Source organism: Macaca mulatta, chromosome 10, assembly GCF_049350105.2.
Source record: "Macaca mulatta isolate MMU2019108-1 chromosome 10, T2T-MMU8v2.0, whole genome shotgun sequence".
Taxonomy (NCBI): Eukaryota; Metazoa; Chordata; class Mammalia; order Primates; family Cercopithecidae; genus Macaca; species Macaca mulatta.
Genome location: NC_133415.1, coordinates 14,465,153 through 14,482,293, shown reverse-complemented (window position 1 = coordinate 14,482,293; position 17,141 = coordinate 14,465,153). Strand labels below are relative to the sequence as shown.

Sequence of the window (17,141 nt, the reverse complement as noted above, 5' to 3'; positions counted from 1 at the left end):
GATGGAGAGACAGAGAACAGGAGAACAATGGAGGGGGAGAGATCATAAAGATCCAGGTGTGAGGGGGCAGAGGGTGGGATAGAGAGAGACCAGCGAACAGGGGTGAGATTTCCCTCCAGCGTCCTGCTGTGGGCACCCCCCTCCCTCCCAAGCTCCAGGGCCCCAGGCAGCCGGGCAGGGCTCACCACAGTGCTGCTCGTCTGAGCCGTCCCTGCAGTCGGGCCGCCCATCACACTGTGGGTTGGGCTTCTTCACGCAGCTCTGGTCCTCACACTGGAAGGTGAATGTCCCGCAGGGCACCCCTGGGACAGAGGGGATGGGGACAGGGCACAGAAGGTGGGTCTCTGAGCCCCAAAGGAGACTTCCAAAGTAGGGTACAGGAACGATGGAGCCAGAAGATCCAGGAGGTGACTGGAGAGTCTTTTCCTGAGTCTCCTTTAGGGTTTCCTAAAAGCAGGCCATGTCCCCCGCACCCCCAGCCCCTCCACTGAGACTGGTCTGTTGAGTGCAAAGCAGTGTCTCCATTCTCAGACTGGAGCTCCTGACCACAAGATCATGCCTCCCCCTCTGGTGTGGAACTTCAAAGCAGAACTATGCCTCCACTTTCAGACCAGAGTCCCCACCTAGCCTGGCAGTCTCCCAGGCTCTGGCCCTGCCCGGTTGCCACCTTTTCCTCCCTGCTCTTCACTGTAAAGAACTTTCCACTCCACCACTTGGTCTTTGCCGCTCTCCTTTCCTCCTGCCCATTTAAGTTTTAGCTCTCACCAAGGGCCAAACGCCTACCTCCTCCAGGAAGCTTTTCATGTCTGACCTCCTCCCTGCCCCACAATCTGCCTACACGGCAGGAGAGTCACTCATCGTATCGTCCTAACAGATAAGCCTTGGAAGGCAGGGGCCGCATCTCTGCTGTTTTATTCCCACTTCCTCACTGCACCTTGCCTATTGCTGGATAGTCTGCAAGTGATGGTCAGTTGGTCAGTTGGGTGGGTAGATGGATGGATGGATAAATAGACCCAGACAGAAGATTGAGCAGAAAAGCCAATGGGTGGAGTGGTGGTCCATTAGGGAGACTGACAGACAGCTAGAAGGTTGGATAAATGTGTGGATGTAAGGACCAGTGGATAGACAGGGTGCTAGGGAGATCAGTGGATGGGTAGGTAGATGGGTGGATGGATGGATGGATGGATGGATGGATGGATGGATGGGTAGATGGATGGATGGATGATGGATGGATGGATGGATGGATGATGGATGGATGGATGGATGATGGATGGATGGATGGATGGATGGATGGATGGATGGATGGATGATGGATAGATTGATGGATGGATGGATGATGGATGGGTGGATGGATGGATGATGGATGGATGGATGGATGGATGGATGATGGATGGGTGGATGGATGGATGAATGGATGATGAATGGATGATGGATGGATGATGGATGGATGGACGGACAGATGGATGGAACAGTGGCCATTACAGGCAGGTAGTCAGCCAAACTAATAAGTGGGTAGATTGACAGTTTGATGATAGGAAGATCAGTGGTTGCAAAGGTCAGTAGATGCATGGATAAATGGGTAGCTGTATGAATCGATGGACAGACAGGGTGATTGGAGACCAGAAGATAGATGAATGGATGGATGGATGGATGGATGGATGGATGGATGGATGGATGGATAGATAATACAGGTGTAAATACAGAGGGGTTGGTGGGTGTTGGGACAAGAAGCTAGAAACCTTTGCTGAAGCATGTAGCAGGCCTAGACTGCCTTTGGTGTCCCTCCAGACACTCAGCCAGGCCCTGCCCTACCTTCCTGGCACCGCTCTTCATCGCTGCCGTTGAGACAATCAGGCTGCCCGTCACAGACCTTAAGCAGTGAGATGCACGTGCTGTCCTCTTGGCACTGGAATGTGGCTCTGCAAACTGTGTGGAGATACAGAGAGGGGACAGGTGGGAGGAAGCCAGAGGAGCCAGCTGGGGCTTGGCGATGCCTGTAGAAGGTGTGCTGTATTGCACATTACCGATCACAAATCTCTCGCTGCTACTTTATTTTAATTTTATTTTATTTTATTTTATTATTATTATTTTTTTGAGACGGAATCTCACTCTTGTCATGAAGGCTGGAGTGCAATGGCACAATCTCACTGCAACCTCCCAGGTTCAAGCAATTCTCCTGCCTCAGACTCCCAAGTAGCTGGGATTGCAGGCTCCTGCCACTACACCCAGCTAATTATTGTACTTTTTGTAGAGATAGGGTTTCACCATGTTGACCAGGCTGATCTTGAACTCCTGACCTCAGTTGATCCGCTCTACTCGGCCTCCCAAAGTGCTGGGATTACAGGCGTGAGCCACTGCGCCCGGCCTCTTTCTCTGCTACTTTACACCCAAAGTTTCACAGCAACCCTGTGAGATACCCCATTTCATTGGTGGAAACAGATGAGGTGACTTGTCCAAGGTCACTTGGCTGAGCCAGAACTTGAAGCCAGATGTTCAGTTTCCGAATATCAGGCACCTCCCCCAGCACCGTGGCAGGATCATCCCCCCGGCCATGAACATCTTGCTTCCCTCTTCCCACATATTTAAACCTTTGACAGGGCAGAGGAGGGGGACATCTCCCTCACCCATTCTGTTCCTTCTTGGAAGGCTGGCTGGGACAGGGGTGGGGGTGATAGCCCTGAGCTGGAAGTCAGGAGACCTGGCTCCCCACTTGTCCCTGCCACTGTCCCACGAGGTGGTGTCATCTTGCCACCCCCGCACAGTGAGAGAACCCCACTTCCTGGGTGTTGATAATGGAAGCTACATGTAGGAGTGGGGTCTCCACTCAGCTCAGAGCAGGGAAGGTGAGGAGGGAGGAGGGATTGGCGGGGAGAGGAGGGATGCGCGGGCGGGTTGCTCACCGCAGTTTCTCTCATCCAGGCCGTTGGGGCAGTCCTTGACCCCATCACAGGCAGGGACGCAGAGTCCGTTCACAGAGCAGAGGAACTCTCCAGGGCAGGCTGCGAAACCACAGGGGACCGTGGAGGCAGGGAGGGCGCCGTTAGGCCATGCATAGCCCCGAAGGCGCACAAAGACATGAATGCACCTGTTCACTCACACACACATGGACAGGCACCATGTGTTCCTGGGCACCCGTGTACACATTCCAAGCAGACATACATATCCAGACACACGCACAGAACACACATACATATCCAGACACACTCACAGGCTATGTATGAGTGTGTATTCTTGCAAACCCGTGTGGCTGCCTTGCACACGTGGGCACACACAAAGCTGCATAAATTTGTGCAAGCACAAACACTCTCTCTCTCTCTCTCTCTCTCTCTCTCTCTCTCTCTCTCTCTCTCTCTCCTTTTGTTCGGCCTCATAAGCAGCTGCCTACAGCCCCCTTGGTGGTTCCAGGGATGGCCAAGAGGCAGGGAGTCACTGCAGGGGGTTCCCCCGGCTGCCCATACTCACGGTCCGACTGGTTGTACAAGCCATAGTGCACCCGCACACCAGGCCCTGTGAGGGAGATCTGGGAGGTGAAATTGATGGTGATGCCGGCCGTGGCCACCACGGGGATCCTCTCGGCGTAAGGCTGCAGGATGCGCAGGCCACACAGCCTGGGGGAAATCAGACACAACTCAGGGCTGCACTGGCTGGTCTCCTGGGTCCCGTGCACAGAGCAAGGACAGGGCAGCCAGAGGGGCAGGGGGAGCTGCACCCCCACTGCGCCTCCTCTGCCCTGATTTCTCCCTTGGGTGACTGTTCACCCCCAGAGTTATCTTCTAGAAAGTAGCCTGGCTATATCACTCCCCTGCTCAAAATTCTTCAATGGCTTCCCATTGCCTGCCAGATAAAACTCAATTCTAGTCACAGTGACCTGTGAACTGTGAGGTTCTAGCAAGTCAGGGTCCTTCTTTGAGCCTCACTTTCCTCCCTCATAAAACAAGAAAAATTGGCCAGGAGCAGTGGCTCACACCTGTAATCCCAGCATTTTGAGAGGCCGAGGTGGGTGGATCACCTGAGGTCAGGAGTTCGAAACCAGCCTGACCAACATGGAGAAACCCCGTCACTACTAAAAATACAAAATTAGCCGGGTGTGGTGGCGCATGCCTGTAATGCTAGCTACTCTGGAGGCTGAGGCAGGAAAATCACTTGAACCCAGGAGGTGGAGGTTTTGGTGAGCCAAGATTGTGCCATTGCACTCCAGCCTGGGCAATAAGAGCACGAAACTACATCTAAAAAAGAAAGGAGGGAGGGAGGGAGGGGGAGAGAGAGAGAGAGGAAGGAAGGGAGGGAGGGAGGGAGGGAGGGAGGGAAGGAAAAATTATTTCTGTTGACCTTGAATCTGACAAAAGGCTTCAATGTGTCAGTCGAGGCAAAAGCCCTTGACTGGCCTACTGTCCACAGATGTGCAAGGTTATTCGCCTTGAGGTTGGTGTGGGACGAGGGGGCAGCAGTGCTCCCCGTTTAGGCACCATCCTTCCTGCCTCCTTGTGACACTGTGGGTTTGAGGGAAGGACCAGTCCTTCTCCCATGACCAGTAACTTAGTGCTGATGGGCAGCACCTTCTCCGTGCATGGCCTCACGGGGTGGGACCACCCCCAGCTGTGGGAGCACCCTCACATCCCTGCTGGACAACACCGCCCCTGCTCCCCTGCCACAACACCACCAAGAAGATACACTTGTTTAAACAGAGCAGATGGGGGAACCTCCAGAGAGGCTGAGTCTTTCTCTCCTACCAGAGAACAGGTAGGAGCCCTCCCATCTCTAGGTCATAGGTCCAGGGGCTCCTCCTGTAGAGAGTCCGGCGCACCTCGTCCCCCAGAGTAAGTGGGCAGCGGCGTGCCTTCACAGAGTGGGTGTAACCACTCCCCGAGAACAGTGGAACCCTCCCTCCACAGCCGCCGGGGGTTCCTTTTCATCCCAGGTGGGACACGCTTGCAGAACAGACGGGGACAGCTTCCTCAGCTCATAGAAATGCCTGCCACAGAGCAAATCAGAGCACTTTGCAGATGGGGAAAACACACACAGGGCGCAGGCTGAAAATCTGCAGGGAGAGCAGAAAATGCCCCTGGCAGAGAAAGCAGAAGGAAATCCAGAGAGCATCAGGAATACCCCTGAGGGCCGATGGAGATACCCCACAGCAAATCCAAACCCCTCGGAGCCAGCCATGATTCCCAGGGGCCAGGCACTTCCCCAGAACTTCTAGAACGTGGTAAGCACTTAACCATTCAATAAGTTAATCAATTCACCAGCCACTGAACAGCTGAAGATGAGCTTTGAGGCTGTTTTAACATCTCAAGGTGTGTGGCTGGGGCTGAGCCTCATCAGCTATGGCATCACAAGGCCTCGTTGCATGGGGATTCTGAGTTTCAAGCAGCACCTCCGCCCAGGGAGGGAGGAATTGCTCTCATCCCATTTTACAGATGAGGCTCATGAGCGCAGGAGCCAAGGTGTCGTCAGAATCTGGCCTCAGGGCCCAGAAGAGCTCACCTAGCTTGCTTGGCGGGAGGGATCCTGATTCCCACTGCACCAGTAGCTCTGAGGTCTGAGCCCCCTACATCCCCCATGTCTTCCACAGACTTGGCCTAGACTCTGGCACCCCCATAAGTCTATCTGGCCACAGTGATCACGATCTTACCCTTACACCAACCAGCAGTTCTCAGAGCACAGTCAGGGGACCCCCTGGGGTCCAAAAGTCATTTTTTTTAGTAACATTCAGATGTCATTTGCCTTTTTTGCCCTCATTCTCTCATAAGGTGACAGACGAGTTTTCCAGAGACTACGTGATGTGTGACATCGGGACTGATGGAACTCGGAGGCAGATTCGAAGGTCCCGCCTGTGGTCTGTGAAGCCAGTTGTTAAAGAAATGTACAAAAATGTAAAAGGACAGTACTCTTGCCACTAAATGTTTTTACTTTTGGAGAATGCAACTAATTTGCATAGAATATTATTTATATTCAAATGTGTAATGGGCTGATAATTACATTAAAGGAATTAATAAACATTTTAAAATTTTGTTCCAATTTCTAATGCTACAGGTATAGATCTATAACCTGTATAAGCAACAACTCTTTAGGGTGCTCAGTCATTTTGCAGAGAGTAACTGGGTCCTGAGACAGAGCAGGTTGGGAGCCGCTGCCTCCCACCGTGGTTCCCCCAGCCCAGCAGGGCCGGTGGGGGATGAGGCACCGCCAGGGGGCGCCCCTGAGCAAACCCGGCCCTCTTGCCCTCGTAAAACCCAGGAAACCCTGGTTTTGATGTCTGTTTATAAAGTTATCATGGATTGTTTTCCTCACAGAAGGACCTCAGGAAGTAGACAGGGGAGCCAGGGGTTGCAAAGGACTGGTCCGGGGAATGAGGAGTCAAGCACATCCCATGGGCCTTGGGGTGTCCCTCCCACAGTCACAGGGAGATTGTGGAGAGACAGAGAAGGAACCCAAGCCGGGGTTGGAGGGGAGTGGAACGTTTCACCCTAGAAGCAACTGCGTGGAGGGCTGCAGTGTCACCCAAGCCTTGGGCAGGGGCTGTAAGGCAAAGGCACCTGTGCCTGCTACAGGAAGTTCTCTCTATTAACCTCCCGGGAGAGTCCTAGAACCAGCCTGTAGCTGGCAGCAACCTTTCCCCAAGGCTTCACCGCGTACCCGGGAAACTGTCTGCCTGGGTGGCATTTGGTTCTCACTCTGGAGGCCTGGAGCAGGGGTAGAGGTGGTGGACCCCTAGGACAAGCCTCTGCTTAGAAAGCACCAGAGAGGAATTCAAGGCAGGGGCTGAAATGTAGTGGCCCAGGGGGAGTCACTCAGCATAAAGACAATGTGTTTATGCAGCGTGTAGAAATTGCTTCATTGAGTCTCGAGCTAATTTCACATAATAATCCAGATTCTTGCTCCTCTAGAAGGAGAAGGAGAAGAGGAAGAGGAAGAGGAGGAAGAGGAGGAAGAAGGAGGAGGAGGAGGAAGAAAGATGAAGAGGAAGAAAGGAGAAGGAGGAGGAGAAGGAGGAGAAGAGGAAGAAGAAAAAGAAGAAGAAAGAAGAGGAGGAGGAGAAACAGAAGAAGAGGAAGGGAGAAGGGAAAAGGAGAAGAAGGGAAAAGGAGAAGAAGGAGAAGGAGGAGAAGGAGGAGGAGGAGAAGGAGGAAGAAGAAGAAGAGAAAGAAGGAAAGAAAGAAGGAAGGAAAGAAAGAAAGAAAGGGAAAGAAAGAAAAGAAAAGAAAGAAAGAAAAAAGAAAGAAGGAAGGAAGGAAAGAAGGAAGGAAGGAAAGAAAGAAAAGAGCCTGGAAAACTACCCCCGTCATAGGCTCTAGCCCTGGCCTGGCCCCTTGGCGCATCTGAGTTTTCTGTTTCTGCTGCAGAGCTTTCTGGGAGAGGGTGCACATTCACTGGCTCTCCAGGGCCTCCTGTCCATCAAGTGCTCCTCTCTAGCCCTCTCCAAGAAGCACCAGAAGCCTGACTGCTGCGATGCCTGCCAATTCATCTCGGCTACAAAGTACTGAGTGTCTGAAGGCACATTTTTGCACCGTGTGGCCTGCCTTGCTTCCTCACCTCGTTGAATATGGGGAATATTTCCTTCTTGCCTCATCCAGGAGGTACCCTGTCAGGAAGGGACCTGTCAGGAAGTACTGCCTGGAGGGATAAATGCATGGATGGGTGGATGGATGGAAGGGTGGGGAGAACACAAGAAGGAAGAAGGAAGGAAGGGTGCATGGGTGGATGAGTGCACACCACCATGCCCTTACCTACAAACAGGTTAAAGGGGAAGGAGGGTCACAGAAGGCAAGTGCTGAAGAGGGGAGGAGAGCATCACCCAGCATGGCCAGAGCTCTGGACCTGGGGCTGCAGAGCTGAACTGACAGCCTGACTTTGCCCCAGGAACAAGCTGTGTGACCTTGGGTCACCCTCAGCAAGCTCTAGTTTTCACATTTGTAAAATGAGTGATCATATCTCCCTTGTGGCATGGTTTAAGGCATGCATAGGAAATGACTTCTTTGAAGCACCTGCTGACGTCAGGTTGTGAGCTCATGGAGGAAGTAGCGGGCGCTCTCCTGCATGGCCAGCCCAGCTCAGGTCAGCCACACTGAAATTCTCACTGAGCGTCTGTGGCTGCCGGCTGTACTGGCCACCAGGGCTCCAGAGAACACAAGGGCCACCCAATAGCCAGGCCAGGCCAGGTCGGGGGTGGCTTCAGCTGGCCTAGGGAACCCATGATTCTGCCTGTCCCCACTGGCTGGGAGTGAGTGGAAATGGTGGGGCGGATCACAAGAGAAGTGATGTCACAGGAGAGGAAGCTGGCAGGAGGCAGGTTCCCAGAAAGGGGGAAGCCTGTGCTTTGGTGGCAGCCCGTGAGAGTGGCTTCTGCGAAACGGAGCAGCCGTGGTCAGATCTCACAGGCCAAGTCCTTCTACCACCCTCAGGCCTCTCAAGGGCATGAGGCCTCAGCTGGGCTCAAGTGGGCACCAGGAGAAGCTAGGTAGACAGCAGGTAGGTCGGGGTGAAGGAGGCACCACGGGCTCAGAGGAGTCAGGTGAGGTGCCTAAGGATGCTCAGCCCGTGGGAGGCCCAGGCCAGCCTTTCCTCATCACTACGCTGGCACTTGAGGGTTAAGATACCCTCTCCCCTGACACACCCTCTCCATCAATGGGCATTCTGGGCCAAAGGACTGCACCTCCCCCTCCCTAAAGTGCCTTGTCTGAAAATCTGCTCTTCCCTAGACCTCTCATGTCTTTGCCACCCACACAAGCAGATTTCCAACATCGCTCATTCTAAGAATTTCTCAGCATCTACATGGGATGATCACTATCGCCCATGATCATAACTAGAGGGCACGGTGTCCCAGTGCAGATGGTTCGCAGGTACCACCTCTGCCTTCCCTTCCACAGTCATTCGCACAGGAGGAGTCTGCGGGGAGGGGACAAGAGTCTGCCCCTGGGGATCCTGGACCCTTAATGAAAGTCTGAGAAGAAAGGGCTGGGACTTCCCAGGCCACTCTGCAGCTGGTGGGACAGCCACAGAAACCATCCATCCCCCCATCCGGATGCCGGTGGGTTGGCTGGGGATGGCTGAGGGAGTCACCAGCTGGCATGGGCCACTAGAGGCCCAGAGGGAAGAATCGCACACGTGGACCACACACACATGCACACACACGTGCACAGACATGCATGGACGCACGCACACAGACATGCATCTGTGCACCCACGTGCACTCCGGATCAGGCTGCCTGGCCTTAGGTCTGGCTCAACAAGCTGGGTGACTTTGTGCAAATTACTTCGTGTCTCTGTCTTGGGTGTCTCACTGGTCTATGAAGTCTGTACAGGCACGTGATTCCTCGCTGGGTTGTTGAGGCTGAAAGAGCCAGCACCGTAAACCCCTCAGCTTGTGCCTGCCCAGAGCGGAGTGACGGCCGGTGAGGAACGCAGGGTCGCTGCACTTGACCCACACCCACGTGTGCAGTGTTCTCCATGCACTGTCTCACTTAGTCTTCCCAGGGCGGGGGTCTCTTTCACGACCTTTTTTCAGATGAGTTACCTGAGGCTGGGAGATCTAAGTCCTCGCCCAGGTAGGAAGCAGAGGAGACAGGTGCTGAGCCTTGGCCTGTCTGGTTTCGACACTAAAGCACTTTCTGCCTCACCAGCCTGACTTGGAATGGCCTTTGGCCAGGAATTAATAAACGCAACTTGTATGGGAGACAGCATCTCCCTGATGGGTAAGTAATCAAAGGTTGGGGCTGGCCTGAACCCCTTGTTTCACAGACAAGGAAGGGAGCGCATCTAGAGATCCATGCAAACCCTGACGCCAGATTCCACTGAGCACTTCCACCCCCATGTGGCAAGGGAGGCCTGGACAGAGAGAGGGGAGCTGTGGGGGCACGGGGAACTGCCAGGCCTCATCCTCACCACCCAGCCACCGCTTAGCTACACCCTGACGTCCATCTCCACCACTGAAAGGCAGAAAAGACAGGGACAAAAGGCCAAGTCCTTTTAACCATCGCTGATCCCAGTTTCCCCACCTGTACCATAGGTTGGGTGCTAGGACCAGTCCAGCCCACACGTTCTCTAGCTCAATGGTGCTCAGAGACTCTGGGGAGATCCCTCCACCCCATTGGAAGCTGTCCTAGCGCCTCAAATTCACCATTGAGGCATCATTCCTTTGGATTAGGGAAAAGATTCTCCCATCTGTGTTCCACACTCTCTCTGTCATTACCCAAGGGTAGCTCACGAAGTCCCTGTGTCCCCAGTACCCAGACCCTTGCCCGACTGCATCAGGGAGGGAGGAGGGCCCTCCCCCAGGAAGCATGGGGTGGAGCATCCTTTGGCCTGCCGTTTGTGGTTGGTGGGGTATGGGAGAGACCCCAACTGTGGACCTATCTGCGTGTTACCTAATCCTGCCGAGCCTTGATTTTCTTCTCTGGGAAATGGGAACGGTGCCAATGACCACACAGGTTGTTGGGCCAATGCACTGAACACCTGTCTTAGCCCCTAACTCCAGGCCACTGAACTCCCCACAACCCCTGAATGCTGGGGCCCCACCTCTGGCAAATGGAATTGCCATGGGGGTGAGGGATGAGATGGGGGTGTCAGACCCAAGACTGTTCCTTCTCCTTTCTGAGCCTCCCTGAGACATAAAGTTCAGCTCTGGGGTAGGGCGGGAGGCAGGAAAACATGTTCTCATCATTCGCAGAACTGTGAATCATGGATCCATCTCAGGGTCACCCTGCGGGTTCCTGTGAGCGGGGGTGAGGCCAGCCATCCTCAGCCTAAGTGAGCAGCAAGGCAGCCCCAAGGGAGCTCCATGAGGGTCAGGGCAGCCATTCCCAGAGGTGCCCCCATCATGCTACAGATGCCTTCTCTCCAGACAGCACAGACCTGATGTCACCGGACCAGCATGTCACCCCAGCAGCACAGGCCTGATGTCACACTCCATCAGCATATCATCACCAAATGCAAAGCCCTGAAGCCACTGCTTCACCATGTCACCCCCAACAGCACAGGCCTGAAGTCACACCCCATGTCACCCCCAACAGCACAGGCCTGAAGTCACACCCCATGTCACCCCCAGCAGCACAGGCCCAAAGTCACTTCCCATGTCACCCCCAACAGCATAGTCCTAAATCATACCATGGGTAATTCTTCTCCTTTCCTTTAATCCTAGTCCCAGATAAATTGCAAAAAGGGAGTCAAGCAAACCTTGTCATTCTCTGTCACCTTTTGTCTGGATGATCCTTTTGAATAGGATCAACCAACAAGCAAATTACAAGTGTTGGTGAATGGGAACTCAGACCCCAGAAATCCAAGAATTCTAGAGCCCCAGAGCCTTCCAATTTTGGCATCTTCCAAGACTGGCATCTTGGATATTCAAACTCTGTGAAACCAAGAAATGATGAATCTTGCGTACTAGACTCTCAACCCATTAGGCCCCCAGAATTCTGGGGTTGGAAGGGAGGGCAGAGCCCAGTCTGTGATGAGGGGTAGTCTCCTCTTTCCTGACGCTGACACGATGACCGTTTTCACCCTGGATTCCCAGGGGAAGGGTCTCCCTGGCTCTGCCATCGCTGCTTCAATATTCCTCTTCTCTCTCCCCAAACCTCTGCTCCCCAACAATGGAGCCGTGGGAGGGCCTCCCTCTCCTCTTGCCCACCCTCCACCCTCTAAACAATATTACCTGTACCTGAGCCTCCTTCTCTCCCTCTGGGGATGCTGGGATGATCCACACATTTGAGATACGGAACCTCTCCTGTCTTAAATGCCCCTTCCTTGAATTGCCTAGTTCTCTTTTCTTCCCAGACAAATGAAAAGCTGTCCATATACGCTGTCTCTGTTTCCCTGCCTCCCTGCCCACCCCAGGCCTCTGAAGCTGCTGGCAACACCCATGGCCTCCTGGTGGCCAGGCCCAGGGGGCACTTATTGGCCTCATGCCATAGTGACCCTGGTGACGGTGGTCGCTCAGCCTAACTCTGCTGTCTCTTGCTCACATCCCTGGAAGGACTCACTTCTTTGTCAGAAACTTAGTTACCAGAGGGGGCAAGGGCAAGAGCAGGGAAGAGGGCAAGTGCCCTGTTGGGGATTTGGGGGATCCAGGGCACCCGTGATTTCCATGTTACCCTGTGCAATGGGATTGGACCTGGCTGTGCATCAGGGGGTCATAATAAGGGAGAGGTCCCTTGGATTGTACACCTTGGGTTTAGGGGGAAGGCACCGAAGTGCCCATGAGTCCTTTGGCTCTGGAATCATTTTATTGAAGAATTGAGGGTGCCAGAGGGGGTTACAGCACCCAAGGAGATGAGACTATTTTGCTGTAATTAGAACCAACATCCAAGGTGTCTGATGACCAAGAGTGTCTGAGACTGCTGGGGTAGCTAGAGAGGAAGCTGGGGCCACAGCGGGGGACCGGGACGAGGACAACAGGCCCAACACCAGCCCCAGCCTCTGCTGGCTCTCCCTGCTGTCCCTCTGAGGCTGGGGACTTGGGCTTCCAATGAGGGGGTCACCTGTAGGGGAGGGAGGAGAGGGAGGGGGAGGGAGGAAAGGAAGCTGGAGGGAGGAGAGGAAGTAGTACCTCCTGTTCTGGATCGTCCACTGGCCCTGGGTGCACGGCAAATCATACTTCTGCCTCCGCAGTGCGTAGGCGTCAAACCAGAGGGCCAAGCCGTAGTCCAGAGAGGGCACCTGGGAGGGAGGAGCGGGCCATCAGGTGGCCCATGGGGTGTGGCCAGATTGGTGAACCCACCTCCCTAACAACAAAGAGAAGGAGACATAGAATCCCAGGTGGGGCTAAAGTCTGTCAGTCACTCAACAAACAGGCATTGCTGTGATCCACAGAGGGAGACCTCGCCCATACCCCTCTCCACCCTAGCAGGATTGGTACCCAGGGCTCAGCCTGTGGGGGCTTCAGCAGAAGCAGGACACTGCCCGCTCTCATCCCGGGTTACCAGGGACCGGTGCTGTGCTTGGGGCAGAGGACAGGTGGGCAGGCAGGGTGGGGTCTCACCGTGAGGTGCCAGGAGCAGTGGGTTCGGGGCGAGTAGTAGCTGGGGAAGTACGGGGTGCTGAGGACGCCCTGGGAGTCCAGCCTGTCATCCAGCGTCAAGTTTACCTCGCAGGCTGGACGAGGAGAGCAGCCGTTACACGGGGTCCCCTGGCTGCACCTCCCAGCAGGCGAGCGCAGCTTGTAACCCCACCACCCCTACCACCTCTGCCAGCAAAGTGCTGTGGTTAAGTGTAACTGTGTGAACTTGGGTCTCAGTTTCCTCATCTGTAAAATGGGGACAATAATAGCACACACCTCATAGGGTAGTAAAGAGGATTAAAAAGACATAAAACATTCAAACAGCCTGGCATGTAGTAAGTGTTCGATCCGTGTTAGTTATTGACATTTGCGGGACAGCACCCGCCAGTTTACAAAATGCATTCACACCTGCGCAGGCCTCACGGTGGCGGCTGGGAGAGAGAGAGCTGTTCCCCTTTTCCAAGATGAGGTTTGGAGAAAAGGAGTGGCTTGGTTGAGGCTACACAGTGAGAAGCTGAGGGGTCCAGGGGTCAGGACAGGAGCACGCTCAGCTGCCCTGGCCATCTCTCCATGGGGCCAGGGCCCCCAAAGCCGTTTGTTCCCTCCTGCCTTGAGCCTGTGTCAGACTCCCAAGAGAACAGCTCTGCTACCCATTTAGAGCTCCAGCTTGGCCAGCTGGGGACCCTGGTCCCTGCCAGAGAGTTTAGGGATAAACTGAGAAGAGGGCAGGGACCCTGAGTGGGAGGGAGCAGACTGGGGACAAGGGTCGGGGGAGAAGCAGCTGCCAACACTCTGTGGCTTCCTCTCTGCCATCTTCCCCTCCCAAGCTCCAGAAATGGCAAAGTTTGAGCTTCCTGCCCAGAGGTATGGCTGGCCCCGGCCCAGGACAGCTGTCCAGTGCAGAGTGGGACGTGCCCTTCCTAGGAAGGGGGCAAGGCGGGAGGTCCTGAAGCAGGAGGAGGGTGGGGGCTGGGAGGGCAGTGGGGGACCTGTCACACCGGTGGCCCTGGCCTGGCTGTGCTGCCATCATGCCTCCCCAAGCTCCCTGTGCCCTCTTGGCCGTAAGCGGACTGTCTAGGGCAGAATCCAAGGAGTTCTGAGTCCTGCTGCAAACAGACCGGTGTTCCAGGCCCAGCCACTGGTGGGTGCCGAGGGAAGAGGGCAGGGAGGGGCAGAGGGGAGGGGACACAGGTCCAGGAGGGTGAGGAGGGAAGAGAGGCAGTCAGCACAGAAAAGAGAAAAGGAGGAAGAAGGATGGAGAGGGAAAGAGGAGAGAAGTGAGGGAGCGATGCCGGGAAGACAGAGACTGCGAACGGGTAGAAGGGTCAAGGGGCAGAGCGGGGTGGAAGTGCAAATGGCGGAAGGAAGAGTGGGGCCAGGGTGGGGAGTGGAGAGCAGCAGGAGCTTCCAGAACCTTCCCTCTCCATCCCGTCCCCAAGTTGGGCAAAAAGGTGAGCAGTGAGCCCAGTGGAGGGCCCTGGGGTTCTACCACCACCCCTCCCCTGCCCCAGAGTCCCCTCACCCCTCACCCTGGAAGACCACCGACTGCACGGAGAGCATAAAGGGGTCGTAGTAGCTGTGCAGGCCCTTCTTCCAGACCACCGCCATGATGGCCCCCGATGCCAGGACTTCCACCACAGGCTCCTGGCGGCTGCAGCCATACACCCTGGCAGAACAGAAAAGCGGCAAGGCTGGGCCGGGGTCTGGGAGGGGAGTGGCAGGGAGGGTGGCAGGCAGCTGCTCCGGGATGGTGGATGAGAGTCTGGACATCTGGGTTCTGGACCCAGGTCTGCTACTAGAGACCGCTGTGTGTCCATGGGAAGTCTGTGTCTCCCTGGCCTCAGAGGACAGACTGAAGGCCCTCCAAGAACCAGGCCAGCTCCTCGGGTGAGAGAGGCCTGGAGGTTCCCCAGACTTCTGGAGCTTACAGTTCAATGATGATGGCTGGCTCAAGTCTCATGCTCCCTCCCCAGCCTCCTCCACCCTGCTACGGAATCACCTGTGGCCCCTAGCATCCCTGGCAGGAAGACTAGACTGGCATCTGCAGGGGCCACCCCTTCTGGCTGCCTGCACTGCAACTCCTGGCCGTGTTCAAGGATGCGACAGGGAGAAGGCAGGTGTGGTCTGGTGACCCCCAGGGTGCCCCAGAAATCTGCCCAGAGCTTGGTGCCTGGGGGGCTCGGAACAAATAACCGTATCTTAGACTTCTGGGCTTTTAGAAGTCTGGAATGTCAGCCCGGAAAAGACTCCAGTGACACTGTTGAAGTCAGCTTCTTGATTCCCAGATGGGGAAACTGAGGCCTCACCGGCAGTCCATGGCAGAGACAGGCCTGCGCTAGGCATTGCCTGTGATGACTGGTACCCTCCCACATACACAGATGCCCCTGGTCTTCCTGTCTCAGACATGGGTTCCCCAGCGCCCCATCACCCTCTCACCAACCTCCACCAAACTTCCCAGTGTCAATGACGATACCCTCTGGAGGCCCAGCGCATCTGATGGGCCAATTTATAAGAAACTAACAGCCCTGCCTGCCCCTGAGTGGGTAACCCAATAGCCTCCCTGCCTGCTGACTGTGCGTGGGCACCTGGGCCTTGACAGGAGGAAGGGGTGCCGCTGGAGGGATTTTGGGCACCTTGGCAAGCGAGTACCTGAGCTCCTCCAAGGACAGCCGCAAAATCACTACACGTGGCATCCGAGCAGCCTGCAGCCGGTTGAAGGCGTGGTGTGCATAAGCCCAGGGGGTCTCCCTGGGAAGGTCTTGGTGCCCAGAGTCCGGAGATGGGGCAGTTCCCCTGGCCTCTCGCCAGAGGAGGGAGGTGGCCTCCAGTAGCAGGCACCACCCCGCTCGCCCCCCAGGCCCTCGTCCCTTCTTCCTACCATTCCAGCTTGGTCTTCCTGCAGTGCTCTAGTCTCCCCAGCCAGACCGCGCCCCCCCCCACCCTCCCACACAGCCATGTCCTTTTGGGCCTTACTGGCTCATCTTCCCTGGGAGGTGGGAGATACGAGATCAGGATGGAAGAGACCTGGGGGTCACCTTTAAAGGGGGCTTTTGCTTTCATTGTTGGGGGGGGTTATTTTATTTACCTAGCAGCAGAGCCCTTGTCAATGAAACATGGAACGCAGAAACAAAGCACATAGTTGAACCTGGGCAAGGGGCCACCTGCTCTGTCTTCCTGTCACCACCAAAGGCCCCCTCACTCCCATTCCCTAGCAGGTTTCTGGGGTACGAGCTTGAGAACCCCAAATGTTGTCTGACCTGTCATTTTAGAGCTTCTCCAAGGGTCTGGGATGAGGGAGCCACCAGGAGCCACAGTGACTAGGAACAGAGTTGGGCCTGGCAGTCAGGTCCCCTCCCAAGCTGAGGGGCACCTGGAGAAGCCCCAGGGGAAGCCCCTAAGTGTCCCCACCCTTTTTGGACCTGGAAGTCAGATGGTGTCTGGCTTCTCTGTGCTTCCCAGAGCCCTCCAGGAACTCAGCTCACGCACATGCCGCAGATCTCAGAACTTTCAATAGCTCCCCACTTATCAAAGTCCAAACAGCGCCTGGTACTCAACGCCTTTTGTGGCCCAGTCCCAGTTAGACTATATATAATGATAACAATAATGGCTAGCATTTACTGGGCACTCACTATGTGTAAGGATCATGGTACAGATAGTCTGATTTAAATCCTCCAATGATCCCACAAGATGCAAGGTAAGAAGGTTCTGAGAGGCAAAGTAACTTAGGGCACACAGCTAGGAGGCAGGGGGTTCCCCACCACACCCCCACACCCCCACCCCACACACCAGTAAACCTCTCCGCTCTTACATTTAATCCATGAGCTCTGATGCATTGCTAGAGCTTGCAAAGCAGTACCACCTACATCATTCATTGGTTCACTCAAAATAGATGCTGCACACCAACTGTGCGTTTGATCTAGGCACCAGGGCCCGGCAGTGAAGATATCCCCTCCCATTGCGAATCTAGTGTCTCATTTAAACCCCACCAGCAGCCTGGAAGCAGGGAGGGTGGGTGCTCTGCCAGGAAGCAGTCAGGATTTAGGAATGAGCCCAGAGGTTGAAAGTCCAGGCTGCAGCCAGGCTCTGAAATATCCCAACAAGCCACAGTGCCTCCCAGAGCTGTCTGTACGGGTCATCTAGAACAACAGCTT

General features: G+C 55.1%; 1 protein-coding gene across 6 annotated transcripts in view; it reads right to left on the bottom strand.

Annotated features, from left to right (window-relative positions):
* Positions 1-17,141, bottom strand: part of TMPRSS6 (transmembrane serine protease 6) — a 39,450-nt gene that overhangs the window by 5,204 nt on the left and 17,105 nt on the right. For all 6 annotated transcript variants that reach the window (XM_077949801.1, XM_015150283.3, XM_077949802.1 and 3 more), the window contains 7 exons: positions 14,520-14,656; positions 12,973-13,085; positions 12,541-12,650; positions 3,463-3,608; positions 2,901-2,999; positions 1,813-1,926; positions 186-302 (listed from right to left, as the gene is read on the bottom strand). In XM_077949801.1, coding sequence (XP_077805927.1) covers positions 186-302; positions 1,813-1,926; positions 2,901-2,999; positions 3,463-3,608; positions 12,541-12,650; positions 12,973-13,085; positions 14,520-14,656 — 836 coding nt within the window. The remainder of the gene's footprint in view (positions 1-185; positions 303-1,812; positions 1,927-2,900; positions 3,000-3,462; positions 3,609-12,540; positions 12,651-12,972; positions 13,086-14,519; positions 14,657-17,141) is intronic.